Source organism: Phocoena phocoena, chromosome 8 (assembly GCF_963924675.1).
Source record: "Phocoena phocoena chromosome 8, mPhoPho1.1, whole genome shotgun sequence".
Lineage (NCBI taxonomy): Eukaryota > Metazoa > Chordata > Mammalia > Artiodactyla > Phocoenidae > Phocoena > Phocoena phocoena.
Genome location: NC_089226.1, coordinates 71,636,239 through 71,655,131, shown reverse-complemented (window position 1 = coordinate 71,655,131; position 18,893 = coordinate 71,636,239). Strand labels below are relative to the sequence as shown.

The 18,893-nt window shown below is 52.6% G+C and overlaps 1 protein-coding gene across 2 annotated transcripts in view; it reads left to right on the top strand.

Annotated features, from left to right (window-relative positions):
* Positions 1-18,893, top strand: part of ABCC8 (ATP binding cassette subfamily C member 8) — a 75,486-nt gene that overhangs the window by 36,166 nt on the left and 20,427 nt on the right. Inside the window, exons 11-18 of one of the 2 annotated variants that reach the window (XM_065882138.1) lie at positions 3,791-3,831; positions 5,273-5,418; positions 7,032-7,137; positions 7,315-7,431; positions 7,824-7,899; positions 8,626-8,731; positions 17,378-17,410; positions 18,718-18,753. In XM_065882138.1, coding sequence (XP_065738210.1) covers positions 3,791-3,831; positions 5,273-5,418; positions 7,032-7,137; positions 7,315-7,431; positions 7,824-7,899; positions 8,626-8,731; positions 17,378-17,410; positions 18,718-18,753 — 661 coding nt within the window. Of the gene's footprint in view, positions 1-3,790; positions 3,832-5,272; positions 5,419-7,031; positions 7,138-7,314; positions 7,432-7,823; positions 7,900-8,625; positions 8,732-17,374; positions 17,411-18,717; positions 18,754-18,893 lie in introns of both variants that reach the window. The other variant, XM_065882137.1, reaches the window with a different exon arrangement.

The following is an 18,893-nucleotide window of genomic DNA, read 5'->3' as shown; positions in this document are numbered from 1 at the left end:
GCTATGTTTTGAAAAGCAAAAAACAAGCCCCCAAGCTCGGATGGAGGTGTGGGGTGGGCAGGATGGTGCCTGTGAACCCCATTCACAGGGCACCCAGCACCTGCCCCTCCCCGCAACCCAGGCCCTGGCTATTCTTGGCGAGTGTCTCCTCCTGGGCGGAGGCCCTGACTCAGAACAGCCAGTGTGCGGGGACAAGGAGACCTCTAGACCTGGTCCCCCTTCCTTCTCCAGCTTCTCTGAACTTCAGCGTCTGCCCTTCCTTCCACGAGCTGGTACAGCCACAGTGGGTTGCTGATGCATAGCCTGGCGGGGGGTTTGGGTGTCTGAGGGAGAGCTGGAAGCCGCAATCAGGGTGGCTGTGAGCCTTCTGCCTCGCTTCCACCACCTCCAGCGCCGGACACACGCCACTGCCTACTTTCCTTCCCTCTGCTGACTTCAGACTGACTACCGGACTGAATAGCTCTGTTCACTTCGAAATGCCTTTCCCCTCCTACAGGTGCAGCCTGCAGTTACTGTGAGCTGGCAGCTCCTCCCCTGGCCCTGGGTAGGGGAGGGGGTGAAGTTAACCAGAGGCACAAATGGCTCACTGTGCCTCCCCGTGCATGGCTTCTGAAATATTTATCAATGTTTTGCAAATGAAAAGCTCCTGCTATTGCAGTGTGCGGGGGGGTGGGGGGGGGGGACTGCCACCCACAAGGCCAGACAGCATTCCTTGGCCAAAGCCCGGCGGGCGGTGGGCGGGGGAGCAGTTGATCTGAGCCCTGCTTTGTTTTCAGTTGATCTGTTGTTTTGTTTTGTTTGGGGGGTATGAAAAGCTGACACAGTTGTTCACTACGGAACCCCCAGAACACAACACAATGCCTGAAACAGCGGAGACCCTCAAAAAAGAATTTCTGAATGAATATTTCTTAAAGGATGGAGGGGCAGTATTAAAACAATAGGTACCCTTATCTCTACTCCATTACAAAAAGGCTTTCCCTCTTGAAGGTGGCCTTTCTGACCTGCCTACATGCAACTAAACTTTTCCATAACAGCATCACACTCACACATCATTTCATAATCTGCGCTCACTTAGTGTTATTTAACAGTGTTCCCTACTCCCTAACATTCAAGAGTTGAGCACTGTCATGTCCTTCTTTTTTTAATTGTTTCCTAGATCAAATCTAAGTGAGTCAGCCCACCCCATGCCAAAGTTGGAGAGAAATCTATTCTTGGTTATATTTCCCACTCCTCCACTGCCTTTAATGTCCCATCGGCCCTTATGTGGTTCAGGAAAATGGAGGCTCCCCAGAGTTGCTTTTTTCCCTCATTTACTAAAACAGCTGCTCCTGTTGGATGTTTCCAGTTTACTTGGTTTCAGGGGTTCGCTGCTGTGGTTGTGGTTTTTGTGTTGCTGTGACAGGCAGTGCTACAGCTAACAGCATCTTCCTGAGGGCTTTGTGCTTCTCTTGAGTGATTATTCAGGATAAATTTCCAGGAGAGGGATGGTAGGATCAGAAGTCTGAACTCCTGTGCAGCTCTAGCTACAAAGCACCAGACTGCTTTCTGAGCGAGTTGTACCAATTTATAATCTAACTTCCAAGCCTATTCTTCAGCTGGGAGTTGAGCCCCCCGTGTGTGGGGGAGGGGTCTTGGCCTGGGGCAGGGGCCGAGGTGGGATGCACAGGTACCTTTTGACAGGATGGGCAGGAGAGGAACGGAAGGTGGCCCCTGCCTGAGGGAGCTCCCTGGAGGAACTGCCTTGGAGGGGAGGGACGAGGCTAACTGTCTTTACAGCTTCATCGTTGGTGATGGTCAGTGGCCCAGGCCTGATGGACATCCTCCTCTCCCTCCCTCTCCCCAGCCAGTGATGGCCATGCTCTGTCCTATGTCCCAGATCTGGGTTCCTTATGCTGTGGGGAAACCAATAATGCTTATCCTGCCCCCTGCAGTAGGAGAGGGCTGTGAGGGAGGGCTGTGGCATTGAGGTGGGCACCAGGAGACCATGGAACCTTCATCAAGAAGGGCAATTAAGGGCTTCCCTGGTGGCGCAGTGGTTGAGAGTCCGCCTGCTGATGCAGGGGACACGGGTTCGTGCTCCGGTCCGGGACGATCCCACATGCCGTGGAGCGGCTGGGCCCGTGAGCCATGGCTGCTGGGCCTGCGCGTCCGGAGCCTGTGCTCCGCAATGGGAGAGGCCACAGCAGTGAGAGGCCCGCGTACCGCAAAAAAAAAAAAAAAAAGAAGGGCAATTAAATCATCGTCATGTGTGATATTAGTGTTGATAAAAAGCCTTGTGGTCGGAGAGATTGGCAGTGCCCCAAGGGCTCCAGCCATATCTTCTCCATGAGACAGGGAACCCTCCAATGGCAGGGCGCATAGATTGGGGATTCCCCAAAGATGGGCACAATATCTTTCCTATCTGCTTGGGAACCCCGTATGGGCATGTTTCCTCTTTCCCGTCCTATAAGGTGTCTCCTGGGAGCATAGTTCCTCCTGTCTCCTTCCTCAGACTGGGAGCCCCCTGAGAACGGGGACCACGTTCTTCCACTCCCTTGGGGTTCCACATCTCCAAGTATGTACTAGGTGATGCAGGACTCTTGGAGTAAGTAGACAATCAGCTTCTTGGAATGGTGTTGACGGTCTGGAATTCTTCAGAGTGTCATACACTTCGCCATTCATTAAACAGGGGCCATGTGCACAGGCTCTGCCCTTGGCCTCTGGCTCCTGGCTCCTGGCTCCTCCTTTAATTTAGCTAATGTCAGAACCAGACTCCTTTCTGCACTGGCCTGGAAGAGGCTCCTGGAAGGAAGGAGGAGGAGGTGGGAAGGTGGCAGCTAGGATGGGCATCTCTTACTCCAGGAGGGCTACTCTCTCTGGAAGTTCTGGCCTGGGGTCAGGGCACTCTCGGGCATCTCACAGCTTGGATCAGAGGAGCAGGGCTAAGCTAGCAGCCCATGAGGTATAATAGGTAGCACTGAGGCATCACAGAGGCCTGTTCCCTGCATTACCTGCTCTCACCTTGGAGAGAGCCAGAGTATGTGAACAAGTAAGTACAAGTTTACAAAAATCAGGTGAAGAAACCGAGGCTCAGAGAAGGTGAACGATCAGCCCAAGATTGCACAGCTTGGAAATAATGGGGAGTCCGCCCTTCTCTGACTTTAAGTCCAGATCTCTTTGCTCTTTGGGGTCCCTATGAAGAGCCTGAGGGCCACACCATAAACAGAATAAGGAGAGAGCCTCTGTTGCAGCAAACCAACTGTCCCACCTGGGCGTGGGCTGTCAGCCTTAGAGCTAAGGCAGACCCTGCTTCCAGCTGTCCTCAGTCACTGATACCTCAGTGTGAATGAGTTTGAAATCCTTCCTAAGAGCCACGGGAGACTGGGAAGCCTCTCAGCCTCAGAGTGAGCCTGGCTTGCGGGGATTCAAGGACCAGACGTAGAGGAAGGAGTAGCAACTTGGTGCCCCCAGAAACACGTGCTGCTGACCTCATGGTTGACCACAGTCCGCCAGCTCTCCAATCCCTTCCCCTGCCACTTTCTCACAGGGCTTTCTTCACACTGTCCACATGGAGCAGAGTAAGAGCATTTCAACCTTTATTTAAAGGCGTAAGTCTCAGAGATGGAGATAAGCGTCCTGAGGGACACACGTTAGGAGCTGGAGGTGCCGCAGAGCTAGAGTTCTGCCCAGCTCCACCCCACAGGCTGGGGAAAGGACCCCAGAGGCTGCCCTGCCTTCACACCAACCTGGGTAGCTTCACTTCCAGCCGTCTCCTTCCTCCCACTAAACTCCCCCTGTGCTTCCTCCGCAGTTTTCATGAACACGGCCATCCCCATCGCAGCCGTCCTCATCGTAAGTGGATCCTTTCTTCGTCTCCCGGTGAGAGTTGGTCGGGCGGGGTGGGGAAGGCTGTCTGGCGTGAGAGGTGCCGAGGGTTTGGCTTTTCTGCACAGGGGCTTCGGAAGATGGGCTCAGCAGCAGGACTGAGAATAGGGTGCTGGATGGAGAGTCTATATATGCAGCCGGTCCCTCCTCCACTGCCCCACTCCAGGCAGACGGGACCTCCAACCCCTGGCCTGGAAGACCTGACGCTTAGTCTCTAGAGCAATTAAACTTTCTTTAAAAGAAAAAAAAAAAAAAACCGATCAAACCTCTTCATTATAAAAGTGAAACTTCTTCATTATAAAAGTAAAAATTTCTACAATGTTTTTGTAGAAATTTTGGGAAATACAGAAGGGAAAGGGCAAAGAGAACTTAAATCACCCATAATCCCACTGGCAACAAAGTTAATGTGTTTTTCTCCAGTCTGTTTTTGATTCACAGAATACGGCATTTTTACAAAATTAGGATTATGCTTCCTATGCAGGTTTGTAAACTGCTTTTTAAAATTTAAGAATATGACACGAGAATTCTCCATGCCATTAAATATGACAATGGTGGTTTTCTAAAGCAATTTTTTTTTTTTTTTTTTTTTTTTTTTTTTTTTTTTTTTTTATGCGTTACGCGGGCCTCTCACTGTTGTGGCCTCTCCCGTTGCGGAGGACAGGCTCCGGACGCGCAGGCTCAGCGGCCATGGCTCACGGGCCCAGCCGCTCCGCGGCACGTGGGATCTTCCCAGACCGGGGCACGAACCCGTGTCCCCTGCATCGGCAGGCGGACTCTCAACCACTGCGCCACCAGGGAAGCCCTCTAAAGCAATTTTGACCAAAGCTGAGTAGGAGCTGAACAGTGGGGGCCGGCAGTGTGCCCCTCAGAAAGGCCCCACGCCCACAGCCCCTCACCCGGGGCTCCCATCCCTGGCTGCTGTGACTTTCCCCCGGGGCCGGTGTCCCTGAACTGTGGCGAGCTCACAGCCTGTCAGTCACACTTGGGAATTCACTTTCAACATGACTTACTGACGTGGTTCCTGGCCTGGTTCCCTGGGGAACTCTGAGTAGCAGAGCCAGGTACCCGGAGGCTGGGGGGCAGGCGGCAGGCGGCAGGCAGCAGGCGAAGAGGTGGTTTTGTGATGATCGTGTTTACGTTTCCGACTGAGGACTACAGTCTGAGAGGGGGCAGAGCTGATCCACCCTGAGGGCTCCTCCCTGGTCATTCCTGGAGTGAAGGAAGCAGGGCAGGGAGGGACGGTTCCATGAGATGGCTGTGAGGATAGTGGTGTATCCAACCCAAAGGGCCCCTAGGTCCCCTGCTTCCCACTTCTCATTTCCTTCCCAGGGCTGAGGGCTGCCAGTGCGGGAGGGGCCCACACCCTGAGTCACGCTCTGTTCTGTCGCATCTGTGCCTCTGTCCGCAGACCTTCGTGGGCCACGTCAGCTTCTTCAAAGAGGCCGACTTCTCCCCTTCGGTAGCCTTTGCCTCCCTCTCCCTCTTCCACATCCTGGTGACGCCACTGTTCCTGCTGTCCAGTGTGGTCCGGTCCACAGTCAAAGCTCTGGTCAGGTGAGAGGAGGGTCCAGCAAGGGCAGTGGTCAGGCCGCTCACCTGTCGGCCCCAGGGCTCACTCTGGTCACTGCTACAACCACAGCTGTTTGGTCCCAGAACATGCCTGCCCGTTGATCTGGGCTTCACTGAAGCTGGTTGTGGTTGGTCAGAGGGCCATGGGCCATGTGTAACTTCCCTCCCTCTAGTCCCTGAGAAGGACTAGCCAACGTGCTTACGTCCTCCAAGGAGAGTGTCACCTCCGAGAGAACTCCATAAAAGGAAAAATTCAATGCTGAACCAAATTTGGTATAACCTCATCAGTTCTAACCATTGGTCCTAGTTCTGCCTTCCAGGGCCCCACAGAATGAGCGCCATCCCTCCCCCACGTGAGAGCCCCTCAGATTTCAGAAGGGAAGCCTGCTAAGGCCTTTTTAAAGAGGGAGACCAGACTCTGGGCTGAAAGTGGGAACAGGACACAGCCTGAAGGTTGACCCCAAGGCCAGCTCCTCCCCTCCCCCACAGCCCCTGCCAAGTCCTGTTGGAACAAGGACAGAGGGGGAAGCGGGCGAGGCTGGCTGTCTGCTCCTGCTGTGGGGAGGGGGTGTCATGCCCAGAACAGAAACAAGGGTGGGGGTGGCCCCAGGTTGTTGGACATTTAAGCAAAAGGTGGGAGAGGGGTACACAAACAATTCTCAAGATTCCCCAGACATCTTGCCCACCCCCAGGGATAAGAGAGAATGAATCAAAAGAGTGAAGCTTTGGGCTTCCCTGGTGGCGCAGTGGTTGAGAATCTGCCTGCTAATGCAGGGGACATGGGTTCGAGCCCTGGTCTGGGAGGATCCCACATGCCACGGAGCAACTAGGCCTGTGAGCCATGGCCGCTGAGGCTGCACGTCTGGAGCCTGTGCTCCGCAACAAGAGAGGCCGCGATAGTGAGAGGCCCGTGCACTGCGATGAAGAGTGGCCCCCACTTGCCACAACTAGAGAAAGCCCTCGCACAGAAACGAAGACCCAACACAGCAAAAATAAATAAATAAATTACTAAACTCCTACCTCCAACATCTTCTTTAAAAAAAAAAGAGTGAAGCTTTTGGAACCTCCTCTGAGTCCATAAAGAAATCCCAGGGGTGGAGAATAGCCTTTTCCTCCATGAGTTGGGAATAATACCTCTTCCACACCTCCCCCAGCAAGATCAAATTATATTATGGGGATTAAATTATGTGCTTATGAAGTATTTAACAGTGTTTCATGTATATACGTGATCAAAAAAATCAGTTGTGGTTGATAGCCAATCCTAATCCTGACTAACCTAAAAGTAACTGATAAAGCCCAACATCCTTCAGTCTAATAACTCAAGACTAATCAACTTTAACGCTAACCCTAAAACTAGCCAATCCCACCTGATCCACGCCCTAACCTACTCCGGCTGACTAGTAGACCCTAACCAACCTTGGAAACACCTATCGCCCCCCATGGGATGCCCCCTGTCTGTCCCCTCCAGTGTGGGCTTTTTGAGGGCCACACCTAGAACCTGGCATCTTCTCAGAGCTGCTCTCTCAGGCCTCGCCCTCCCCCCTCTCCCCTCCCCTCTGCCCTGGGCAGGGTGAGGGGTGTCTGCACTTCCTCTGCAGCGTGCAGAAGCTGAGCGAGTTCCTGTCCAGTGCAGAGATCCGCGAGGAGCAGTGTGCTCCCCGGGAGCCCGAGCCCCGGGGCCAGGCCAGCAAGTACCAGGCGGTGGTGAGTGTCCAGTGTCCCCTTGCCATACCTCCCCCACCCCCACACACAGTGTTTTTCTTTAATGCATGCAGCTCGTTCCCTGCTGGTCCTGCCTCAGCCTTTCCTCACTGGGGGGGAGCTCCCTTCCCTGCACAGCTCCCAGCCCCTGGGCCCTCACCTCCTCCTAACCATCCCCAGCCCCTCAAGGTTGTGAATCGCAAGCGTCCAGCCTGGGAGGATTGTCGGGGCATCATGGGCCCGCTGCAGAGCCTGACCCCCAGTGCAGATGGGGGTGCTGACAACTGCTGTGTCCAGGTGAGTCTGAGACCCCGCACCCCGACGCTCGCCACCCAGCGCCAACTCCAGGAGGAAACACTAAATCTGAAGTGCCAGAGACCTGTGTGCTGAGCCCTCTGCCCTGGAGGTCACCCTGGCTGCCTGTAGAGTCCATAGGAGTCCTGAGACCAGGGACAATGCTTCCATCTCCACCAAGTGGGGGGACCTGTAGCAGTCCTCTGGGGAGGGTGCCTCAGGTAGAGAGGTCTGCACGAAAAGGCCATTCCCCCACTCCCCTGCCTTGGAAGTGATCTGGGGACTGGAATCGGTGTTTTCTGGCTTTCATGGGGGAGGGGAGGCGACGGACTATTCACACTGAGACCCCAGCTGCCTTTCTGTTCTCTTCCGGGGCTGGGGTACTACCAACGAAGATCATTGGAGGCTTCTTCACGTGGACCCCAGATGGAATCCCCACACTGTCCAACATCACCATCTGCATCCCCCGAGGTATGGCTCAGCTCACCCCTCTATCATGGTCTGGGGGTGTCCCCCTTGGAGTCGTGTTCGAAGTGCTCCCTTCCCACGCTCCCCTGAGTGACATGGGGAGAAAAAGAAAAATCAGGATTGATTGAGTACCTGCTCTGTGTGCACTCTTGGTGTGTGCTCTAGGGTATGAAGGTTAGAGAGGGGGTGGGCAACTTCCCCGAGGAGTCCCTGTGCTAGGCAGCAGTGCAACAGCAAAGGCAGGGCAAGACAGCGGGACCTTGATGTCAAGCCATCTGTTGCAGACAGAATGGGTGCTTCACAAAAGGAAAAGCAATCCCCAGTAGCCAGGGAAGTCGTAGTGGAAGAGGCGGGGATCCTGAGAATGAGCCAGGTGCCTGGAGCCATGAGGCAGGGGAGGCAGCAGGAGCAAAGCATGGAAGTGGGAAGGAACGGGTGCCCTTTGTTGGGACTGGGAGGCGCTGGGCACACTTGAGAGCACTGGAAGAAGCAAGTGCTTAGGAAGGGGCGGGGGGATAAGCAGTAGGAAGGAGGAAGGAGCTGGGGAGCCAGAGGTAGGATGTAGGTTTCCAGAAGGAAGGGCTCAAAGGACTCCCTGGGGATTCTAGGTAGGAAGAAAGCAAATGGGGGCCCCAGGGTTGGGTATATCTGTCTGTCTGTCTTTCCGGGTGGTGGTTGTTCAGACTCCCTCCTGGCCCCAGTCCCATCTGCCGCCCTCCCTCCCTGCAGGCCAGCTGACCATGATCGTGGGGCAGGTGGGCTGCGGCAAGTCCTCGCTCCTCCTAGCCACCCTGGGGGAGATGCAGAAGGTCTCGGGGGGCGTCTTCTGGAACAGGTACTACATGCATCCTCTGGGCTCAGTTAGTGGGGAAAGACAGTGGGCAGGTGGAAGCCCTCTTTTCAGCTGTCCTTCTCAGTGGGGGATGCATCATGCATTTACCGAGTGTGTTCACTCAGTGAAAGCGCTGAATTGTTAGGCTCATTACCGTCATTAGTATTTGTTAAGCCCTCACTATGTGCCAGGTACTTTGCTATGTCCTCTGCACACACTATGTCATTTAATCCTTATGAAAACCAGCAAGGTAAGTAGTGTTAACAGATCTCGTGTTGCGGAGAAGGGCCAAACTCTTTGCCCTCATTCACCCAGCTAATAAGTGGCAGAGCTGGAATTCGAACGCAGTTCTGTTTGACTCCAAATTCCGCGTTCACTCAGCCGCACTGCCTCCCAGTGTGAGGGACCGTAACACAAACATTGGTTTCTGGCTTGGTCATCAGCAAAGCTGATACAGACCATTCAGTGGGTATTTCAAGGAGCCAGAGATAAACCAGACAAATGTAGGTTTCTGGGCAAAGATCACTATCCTAATTAAAGAGCCAGAACTCTAGACTGAGTCAATCATGAATCTATTATTTATACCCACTTCCAAAAAGCACTTGAAACTAGTTGATTAAAGATACAAATAAAATAAAGGCTTTTTTAAAAGCCAGAAAAGAAGAGCCAAGAAAGGAAGAGGGTGGAAAAGGTGTTCAGAAACCTGGACAGAACATGGCTACTGCAGTCATCACACAACGTGGCTTGGAGCCTACCGACACTCATCCCCAACACCTCCCCGTCCCCAGTATCCAAGAATCCAAGAGAAAGAGGGATCCGACTGAGGTTTCAGGAATGAAAGTCACAGCCAGTTCAGCAGAGGCAAGATGTCAGGTTTTTTCATAAGCTTGAGTGCAGACTGAGCAGAGAGAAAGACCTTGGGACCAGTGTCTGAACACCTGCATGTACCCGCATTTCCTGTTTTTCCAAAATGTCCCTGAATGGTGCACCAACGGGGCTGTGGTTGGCAAACAAGCCCCTTGGGTTTCCCATGACCTTAGTCTCTGGAACCTTGATTCCACTGGGGATGTGGTATGTCTGGGACAGACGGTCTCTGCATCCATTCCCTATCTTATTCGGGTGTCTCTCAACACAGCCTGACAGGAAAGGTCCAAGCATTGCGTTGCCAGGCCCTTGTACCAACTGCCCCTCAGGGCTTTGGAGGGAGGAGCCCTTGTCCGTTGACTGCCTGTGTGTGTCTGTGATGGGAAGACAGGAGCCCCCAGTGAACTGTGAGCTGAAGAAAGCAACTGATCATTTATTGGGCACCTGCTATGGGCAGGCCCTTTGCTAAGTGCACTGCAAGCACGATCTCATTGAAGCTTCCCGCTGGGTGTTATTGCCCCATTTCACAGAAGTAAGAGCTGAGGACAGAGAAGCTGGGTGACTTACTGGTCAGCAGGCAGACCAGGGTCCCAAGCCTGGGCTCTTTCCCTCAAGCCTGGCCACTGCCTTGGGCTGGGGTCCCTTGGGTCCTAGTTCCAGGGATTATTCTCCAAATTCCATGTGGAGGGCAAACTGGGTCCAGGCCCTGTCTCAGGGCAGGCCTTTCCTAGATGAGATTACAGAGCCCAGAGACTGGGGCTGCCCCTAGATTCCCCTGTCTGTGTCCCACTCAGCCTGAATCAGACCCCTCTGAGCGTGTTCCCTTTGCCCCACTTCCTTCATCTCCTCCCCACCCCCTTCAACCTCAGGTGCCGTCACACCAGTGTCAGCACCTCTCTGGCCTCTACAGAGGCAGCTCAGCCTCAGCCCCAACCTCCTCTCCAAGGTGTGCCAACCCTCAGGGTCTGACTGCTTCCTCTTCTTTCTTAGGAAACCTCTGCCCCAGCCCCAGGGGGTACAGGGGCCTCTCCAGGGTGCTGGAGTGCCTCTTGTGTGCCAGATACTCTGTAAGGCACTTTATTTACTTCATTGTCTCGGTCAGTCTTCACCAAACTCTGTGAAGTAGGCATTATCATTATCCCCATTTAACAGATGAGGAAACTGAGGGGAAGCAAGTTGCCCAAGGCCACCCAGCCCTTAAATGGCAGAAGTGGGATGTGCCCCTAAGTGCTCAAGTGCATGGGCTTTCCACTGTGTGCTGAAAGAGAAGGGGCTTGAGAGCAACACAAAGAAATAGCTAGCCTGACCACTCTGAAGGCCAGCAGCCTCAATGGCTGTGATACCCCGCCACCCCACCTCAGCAGAACCATTGCAGCACAGCTCACAGCTCTGTCTGCGATGACACTCAGTCTCCTCAACCGGCAGGTGGGGCCCCACATCCTGGCTCTGTTCCAGGCTCAGTGAGGGGTGACGGTGAAAGGATCTTTTTGCTCCAGGATCCACTTTGCCCTCCTCCACAGCACAGCTTCCCTCCCAAGCATAGCGAGTGCATCAGGGTAGCCTGCAGCCAACCCCGGGACGTTGTGAGAATTTGTTCATGACTCAACTCATGTTCTGGCTTCTCTACATTGATGTATTCGCTCACCCCATATTTACTGAGCACCTGCTGTGTGCCAGACCCCGAGCACAGCAATAGGAATGCAAAGATGGTGAAGACATGGCCGCTGCTTCCAAGGGAGGAGAACAGAGATCAGTGCCACCATCGAGCACAGAGGAACAGTGAACTCTGTGGTCAAGGAAAGAAGGCTCACGTGGACATGGTATCCGAGCCTTGAAGGATGAGCGTGGTTTCGTCAGATGGAAGAGGCCGGGGTGGGAGAGGAAGGTGTTCCAGGCAAGGGTATCAGCGTGGGCAAAGGTGTGATCATGTAAGAGGGTGTGGTTCTGGTGCCAGAGCAGTGGGTGTTAGGGACGCTGGTGAAGGACAGGACTAAAGAAGTGGGCTGGGGGCTTCCCTGGTGGCGCAGTGGTTGAGAGTCCGCCTGCCGATGTAGGGGACACGGGTCTGTGCCCCGGTCTGGGAGGATCCCGCATGCCGCGGAGCGGCTGGGCCCGTGCGGCTGGGCCCGTGAGCCATGGCTGCTGGGCCTGCGTGTCCGGAGCCTGTGCTCCGCAGTAGGGGAGGCCATAACAGTGAGAGGCCCGCGTACTGCAAAAAAAAAAAAAAAGAACGAAAGAAGTGGGCTGGGCTGAGGTCAGACGCCCTGTATACCTGGCCTGGGAAACAAGATTTAGCCTGAAGGCTGTAGGAGAAACGTGCTGGTGATACAGGATGAGGGATCGGGGAGAGAGAGACTGCAGGAAGGGAGATCAGTCAGGAGTTCATTACAGCGGATGGGAGAAGGAGGCTGGTACCTGGCTCAGCTGGCTTCATCTGCTGTTTGTCTCTCATTTTGAGACAAACACGTACTGGACACGTACACAGCTCTGCCTGGCCCACCTACCCTGGGCAATGAGTTAAGTGTGGGGACTGTGTGTTGAGGGACCCCCTCCGTTACTTGCAGGAGCTCCATGCCTCAGACCCTGGGCTGCAGGGCTGCAGGGCAACGATGCGCTTGCCAAGTGAGCCAAGAGCAAAATAGCATTTGACCCAGCAGCCCCTCCCGCGGGCCTGCCTGTCTGCAGCCAGAGGCAGGGGCGAGGCCAAGCCGCTCCGGTGTTTTTCATCCATACCAGGGCCAAGACCTGGTGACCAGGCAGCCAGAAAGAGTTCCAGGAGGTACAAGGCAGGGATTTGGGGGATTAGGAGGGTCACAGCAGAGAATGCTCTGGGGAGATTGCTTTGTGTGTACAACCATTCATTTATTCCTTCCTTGAAGAAAATGAGCAGTATTACTGAGCGGATAGGAGCAAACGTTCTGGAGGCAGGCTGTCTGGGTTCAAATCTGGACTCTGTGCTTTGGGAAATTCTGTGACCCTTCTGTACCAGTTTTCCCTTATTACCCGTGGAGTTAATGTGAGGCTTAACCTGGCATGTAGCAAATGCCCTATAAATATTATTATAAATATTATTCTTTGACGATGTACTTCTATTCCAGGAACAAAATTCCCCTATTGCTCTTTAATTATACTCCAGCCTGTCTCCAGGAGAGATTGTAGTGAGCTCCCTGGGGATAAAGATCATATCTTGTTTGTCTCTCTGTATCCACAGCGCCTTTGCTAAATGAATGCATTTGCTAAATGAATGAACCAGGAACAACTTATGACCTTTAGGAGACTGCAATTAATACGCCTTTACCTCTCTCTCCTTCCCACATGCGTTTGCCCAAGCTGTTTCCCTCACCCAGACCTCCACCACCCAACTTCTCCACCAGCATTTGGAATGTGCAAATCCTATTCGTGCATGCCTCACACCGTATGCTGGGGCATGTCTCCCCCATGACACTGAGCTCCTTGGAGATGGAACTGGAGGGCTACTCCATGCCATGCCCCAGGTGCCCCCCCCCCCCACAGGATGTGTATTTTGTGAACCACTCTGTGTAAGCTACAAAGGAGAAGACCTGGCCCCTGCCCTCAGGGGGCTCACCAGTCCTGGGTGGACAGAGGCCTGGGATGCGCATGGGGGCTTCAGGGGTGAGGCCCTACATTCTAGGCTGCAGAGTTACTGAGGCAGCCTTGAGCAGGTCCTGCACGTCGGTTGTTGCCCGGCTCCATGTCTCTGGGAGAACCCAGGTCTCGTGCGGCTCCCAAATATTCACTTTACTGATAGTCACCTGCGCCTGCCTGGCTCTCTGCTTCGATGCACTGTTAACCGGGGAATTTGCAAACTCTCTCCTTAATCTTTAAGAGGAAAACATTCTGATAAACACTCAAAATTAGCAGATATATTCAAGTGAAATTCTTTCCCTGGAAATAAAAAATAGGGCCATTAATGTCCACAGTAGATTGATTTTAAATAGCCCTGGGGAGACAGCAGGAAGCAGGGATCCGAGAAAAGTGTTGAGGTACCTCCCCACGAGGAACTGCAAACTGGCCTCTCTGGAGCTCCCTGCTGCCCCTGCCACCCATGGAGGTATGCGCCCCGGGCCCTACTTGTTCTGAGCCTGCCTCAGGACGTTGTTGCCTTTTGGTGTGAAGGCTGCCTCCTGAGACCCCCGATTCCCCAGGGTGAAAAATAGGCTTGTCTCAGGACGACTCTGTGATCCCATCTGTTCATACAGTTCCTTGGAGCCTTTGGGGAGTTGGCTTAGGGGCTCAAGGGCACCCCAGGTTTCCTGCAGGAGGCAGGTGTGGTGAGACGGTGAGCAGACAGCAGGGGCACCATGTGGACATGATGAGCCCGACTTGGGAACTAGATAGTCTCTGGTTGTGGTCCTGACTCCGCCACTCGATAGCTGTGTGACCTTGGGCAGGTTACTTCACCTCTCTGCATCTTAGTTTCCTCATCTGAACAATAAGAAAAACCCTTTCCTCCCTCAGAGACTTGGCATTAGGACCCAACGACATCAATCAGAAAGGGCACTGTGTGTGAAAGGTAACATTTCAGGGCAGCAACAAGCCCCTCTGGGGCAGGATGAATGGACCATGGAGACCCATAAGTCCTAACTTCCCCTTCCAACCTCAATTTCCACCGCTTTCCTTTTTATTTATTGCTGGGGTCTTAAATGAATGTTGGGGCCATTGGACTCCTCCTCTGCCTGTGCCTTTGAAACCAAGCACCGAGCTGAAAGGATGATCTCCGGCCCACCCCATCCCTCATTCTCGAACCCCACCCAGGTCCTTCCCTCCAACCAGCTATGAGCTATGTTGGTAATACATTCTCCCAGAGTCATGGTGAGGTTCCTACCATTACCCCAGTTTTATAGATAAGGAAACAGGTTCCCCTAAGGAAAGGGACTTGCCTAAGATTTCACAACCAGTGAGTAGAGAAGCCCATCGGATACAAACTTTAGAGCTCATGTTCTTTCCACTTCTCACACTGCCTGCACTCATGCAGGCTCCTCCTGCAGCCTAGAATTCCCTCCCTCCACCTCCGCTGTCTCCATCCTTCCTGCTTCGTGGTTCCGTTCACCTGTAACTTCTATGAGCCCTTCCTCACTTTCTCAGATTTCTTCCTCCTCCAAACTACTTGTAAAAAGTACAGTTTTCTCTGACTCTAAAAGAATGTACATTAAATGAGAAAAGTATAAAGAAGATTAAAAGCCACCTAATATCCCGCCACCCAGAAGTTTCCAGTCTTTTCTCTGCATATTTGCATATGTTTGTGTGTACTTTTCCCCCAAATTTCTATAGGACTTTCTTGCTCCTACTTTTCTTTTGGCCCTTATAACTTTCTGACATCTGTACCTGTCTGATTCGCTCTGCCAGACCGTGAGCCCTTTGAGGGCAGGCTCTGTGCAGTGATTCAGGTTGCCATGTACACAGGCACCCAGCTCACAGCTGGCTGCAGGGAAGGAGGTGGGTCAGAGAAAGGGAGAGATCATCTTCTTAGCTCACTGCTTGGTCCCAAAAGTGCAGGCAGAAGAGGAACAATCATTTAAGAGCCCAGCAATCAATGAGAGGAAGTGTGTGCCACATATACCATTTTTTACTTTTCAGATTAAGACATACACACACAATGAGGAGGCTCATTCTAGGAAGGCTGGAACTACACTGGAAAGAGGAGAAGATGAACCTGGATTCACATCGCAGCTTCCCCTCTTTCTAGCTCTGTACCATTGGGCACATCAGGCAAACTCTAAGCCTCAGTGTTTCCATCTGTAAGATGGGGATACTAACATCTTTTTATAGAGTTGTTGTGAGGATGAAGTGACGAATACAAACAACTTCACACAGTGCCTGGCATGAGGATGGCCCGCATTGAGTGCTAACCCCCCTCCCTTCCTTCCTCCCAAACGATTAGAGATGTCTGTTACCAACCTCCATTTATTACAGACCTGTCATGTGCTAAGCACTGTGGAGCTGAAAAAGATGCTCTTCCTGCCTTAAAATCCCGCTGGGGATAAAAGACTTACACAGGAGCTGATTAGAGAAGAAGGTAGTCCATTATAAGGGCTAAATGAACAGCCCAGATAATGCTGCAAACTGAGTTAGAGCCGAGGGAGTTCAGTGTGTGCTGGGGTCCTCAGGGAGGCCACAGATGTGCTTCCCTCCAGAAAAGTAACAGCCTTTGCAACTCTGGAAGCAGTCAAGGCAGAAGACTGCAGCGATGAGCTTATCTGGGCTGTGGCCGCAGAGTTGGAATTTGTAAGCTTGGGTTTTTTAATCTGTCCCACATTACCAGCTTGTCCATAAACTGCAGCAATCTGATGGTTAGGGAACATGAGGTTAGGTTGAGTTGAGGGAGTGAAATGAAACCATAAAGATCGGCGAATAGGATCATAGGGAACTGGTGATTACATATCCATCAGGGTCCATTCTGTTCTGCTCCTCAGCAGAGGACAAAAGAGAATTTCATCAGGCTTCTTTCCATCCCTGTTTTTGTCCATCCTGTTTCCCTGGCAAGAAATTTATCAGAGGTATGGCCTGGGTAATCACAGTGAAGCAATGTAGCATAGTCATTAAGAGCATGAAGCTTTGGAGTTAGACAAATCTATTTTCTTTGCTATTTGCTGGCTGTGTGACTTTGGGCAAGTTACTTAGCCTCTCTAAGTCTCACTTTCCTTGTCTATAAAGTGCGACCTCCTTCATATGGTTTTTTTGAGCTTTAAAATAGATAATACTATTGCAGTGCTTATCACAAGTGCTTATAAAAGTTCAATAAATGTTAGCTGGTTTTACTATTATTAAAGTAAGATCTGCATGAAGACAGAACAGCTTGATTTTCCCCAAATGTGCATGTCAGAAGTACATACTTCATTGGCAGAAGGTTGCTTCTGGAAGGTTGAAAGGTGGCCTGGGGCAGGAGAAAGAGCACCGACAAAGTTGGCACCAAAATTCAGGTCACCTTACTCAGTGTTTTTTGTTTTGTTTGTTTTGTTTTGTTTTGTTTTTTGCGGTACGCGGGCTTCTCACTGCTGTGGCCTCTCCCGTCGCAGTGCACAGGCTCCGGACGCGCAGGCTCAGCGGCCATGGCTCACGGGCCCAGCCGTTCCGCGGCATGTGGGATCCTCCTGGACCAGGGCATGAACCCGTGTCCCCTGCATCAGCAGGCGGACTCTCAACCACTGTGCCACCAGGGAAGCCCCTCACTCAGTGTTTTTCAAAAAAATTTTTACTGTAATCCACAGTATGAAACAGATTTTACATCACAGTCCACTACATTTATGCATTGATAGGTAAGAGGAAAAAAAAATTCACACAAAAAGTACACATCTTGACCACATGCAATGCACATTGGTATTTTCTTCTTTTCTTTTCTTTTCTTTTTAAGTGCAGTTGCAATTTACTTGTTTCAGACGCAATTTTCGGGTCCCAATCCACAGTTGGAAAACGCTGTACGAAATGATTATGACCTTGGGAAAGTCATTTTCCCTCCCTGAGCTTTAGTTTTCCCAACTATAAGCCAGTCTTGATGCCAAACCAGCTTCACTGCTGCTTGGAGTTGTGTCAGGAGTACTAATGAAGCCCTTGCTGTTTGGAGGGGGCCCATCCAGTTGCTGCGGGAGGGACAGAGATTGAGGAGAACAGTTTCTGCCCCCATGGAAGCCACTTGGGGGCACTGGGGATGGGTCAGAGGGGTGGGGATTGTGGGGTTGCTTCTCCCCAGAGACACAGTGTGATGGAGAGGAAGGCAGTGGAGTGAGAAGTAACTGGTATTGTTTTTTCCCATTTGTGCCCCAGCAGCCTTCCTGACAGCGAGACGGGAGAGGACCCCAGGTACAGCCTTGGAGCTCGGTTGGAAGTGGGTTCCAATAAAGGGAAGGGGCTTGGAGAATTCCCTGGCGGTCGAGCAGTTAGGACTTCGTGCTCCCAGTGCAGGGGTCATGGGTTAGATCCCTGGCCGGGGAACTAAGATCCCACATGCTGCACAGAGCGGCCAAAGATAAAAAAATAAAAAATAAATTTAAAAAAAAAGAAAGAGAGAAAAGTTGAGAAACAAAGCTATAAAAAGCGGAGGTGGGTATCCCCTAGGCAGACAGAAAATTCAGTCGTGTTGCTTTATGTTCAATGTGCTTTATATTCTGGTCGTCTAAGACATCCAAGTGAAATAGATTGACGTGGCTCTAAGACCTTCAGAACCCTGCCTAACCACACCTCTTTCAAGACAGTCGAGACACACTGGAGGTGGTGGGAAGTCAGGAGTGGGAGGCTGACTTGACTTTGGAAATCCGTTTAAGCTTCTGGCCTTCACTCTCCAACACCACAGAAGTTTCACTTCCCCATACTTTCTCTGCCCTTTCTCCCATCTTGTCGCCAAGTGCCAGGGCATGATGACAGCCCAGACTCTCTAGCCGTAGTGACCATAGTTCTTGAGCCAAAAATCAGGCCTCATGGTATGTGACAAGTATGAACGCATGGATGAGCACAACGGGACAGAGTATTTGACACTGGAGCAGTTGGGGTCTGTCCAGGCTACGTGGGCACCACAGCTGACCATGTCCCTCTCGGCAGATCCCCCAGGCTCCACGGTTGTCTTCTGACAGGGACCTGGGGCTGCAAATCACACCTGGAGCCCTTCTCAGCTCTCTAGGTGCCACACTGAGTTCCATCGGCTGTAGGTTGCCATCCCCAGACTGCAGGCACCCATGGTGGCCTGCCCGGCCTCGCCTGGCTACGGTCAAAGCGCACTTCCTGCCCCAAACATTTGTGCAGCCATGTCAGCCCGAGACCTTGGCCAGTGCATCCGCGCCCTAATGCAGAGGCTGGCTCTGCAGAAGCCACATGTTGGACCTCATGCTCCTCTGACGTGGGAAGCACCCCCCACCATGAGCCTACACCAGTGGTGCCTTCCCCCCACTGTCCCTCGTAACTTAACCAGGTCCCCTGAGGCCTTCCTCACACGTGCCGCGTGTATTCAGGCAGTGGAGGCTTCCCCTGGGTGGCGTGTGGCTTTTGTGGCTGCAGTCTTGGTCTCAGGGATTATAAAGGCACTCACGCTGGGTTTGAGGGAGCTCAAAATGTCTATGGAGAACTCAGTCTACTCAGGTGAACCCTGAAGGTATGTCTTTCCTCCCCTGCTGCAGCCCAGAGCGGGAGACGGCAACCGACTCGGATATCAGGTACTGTGTCCCGAGAGCATCGCCCTCCAGGGCAGACTTCCTCAGAGGAGGTCTCAGGCCAAGGGAACCACAGAACTCTGGAAGGCAGCCCCCCAGGTCCAGCCCAGCTGCAGAGGAGGCCAGGGCGGGCGCTGTGCTTC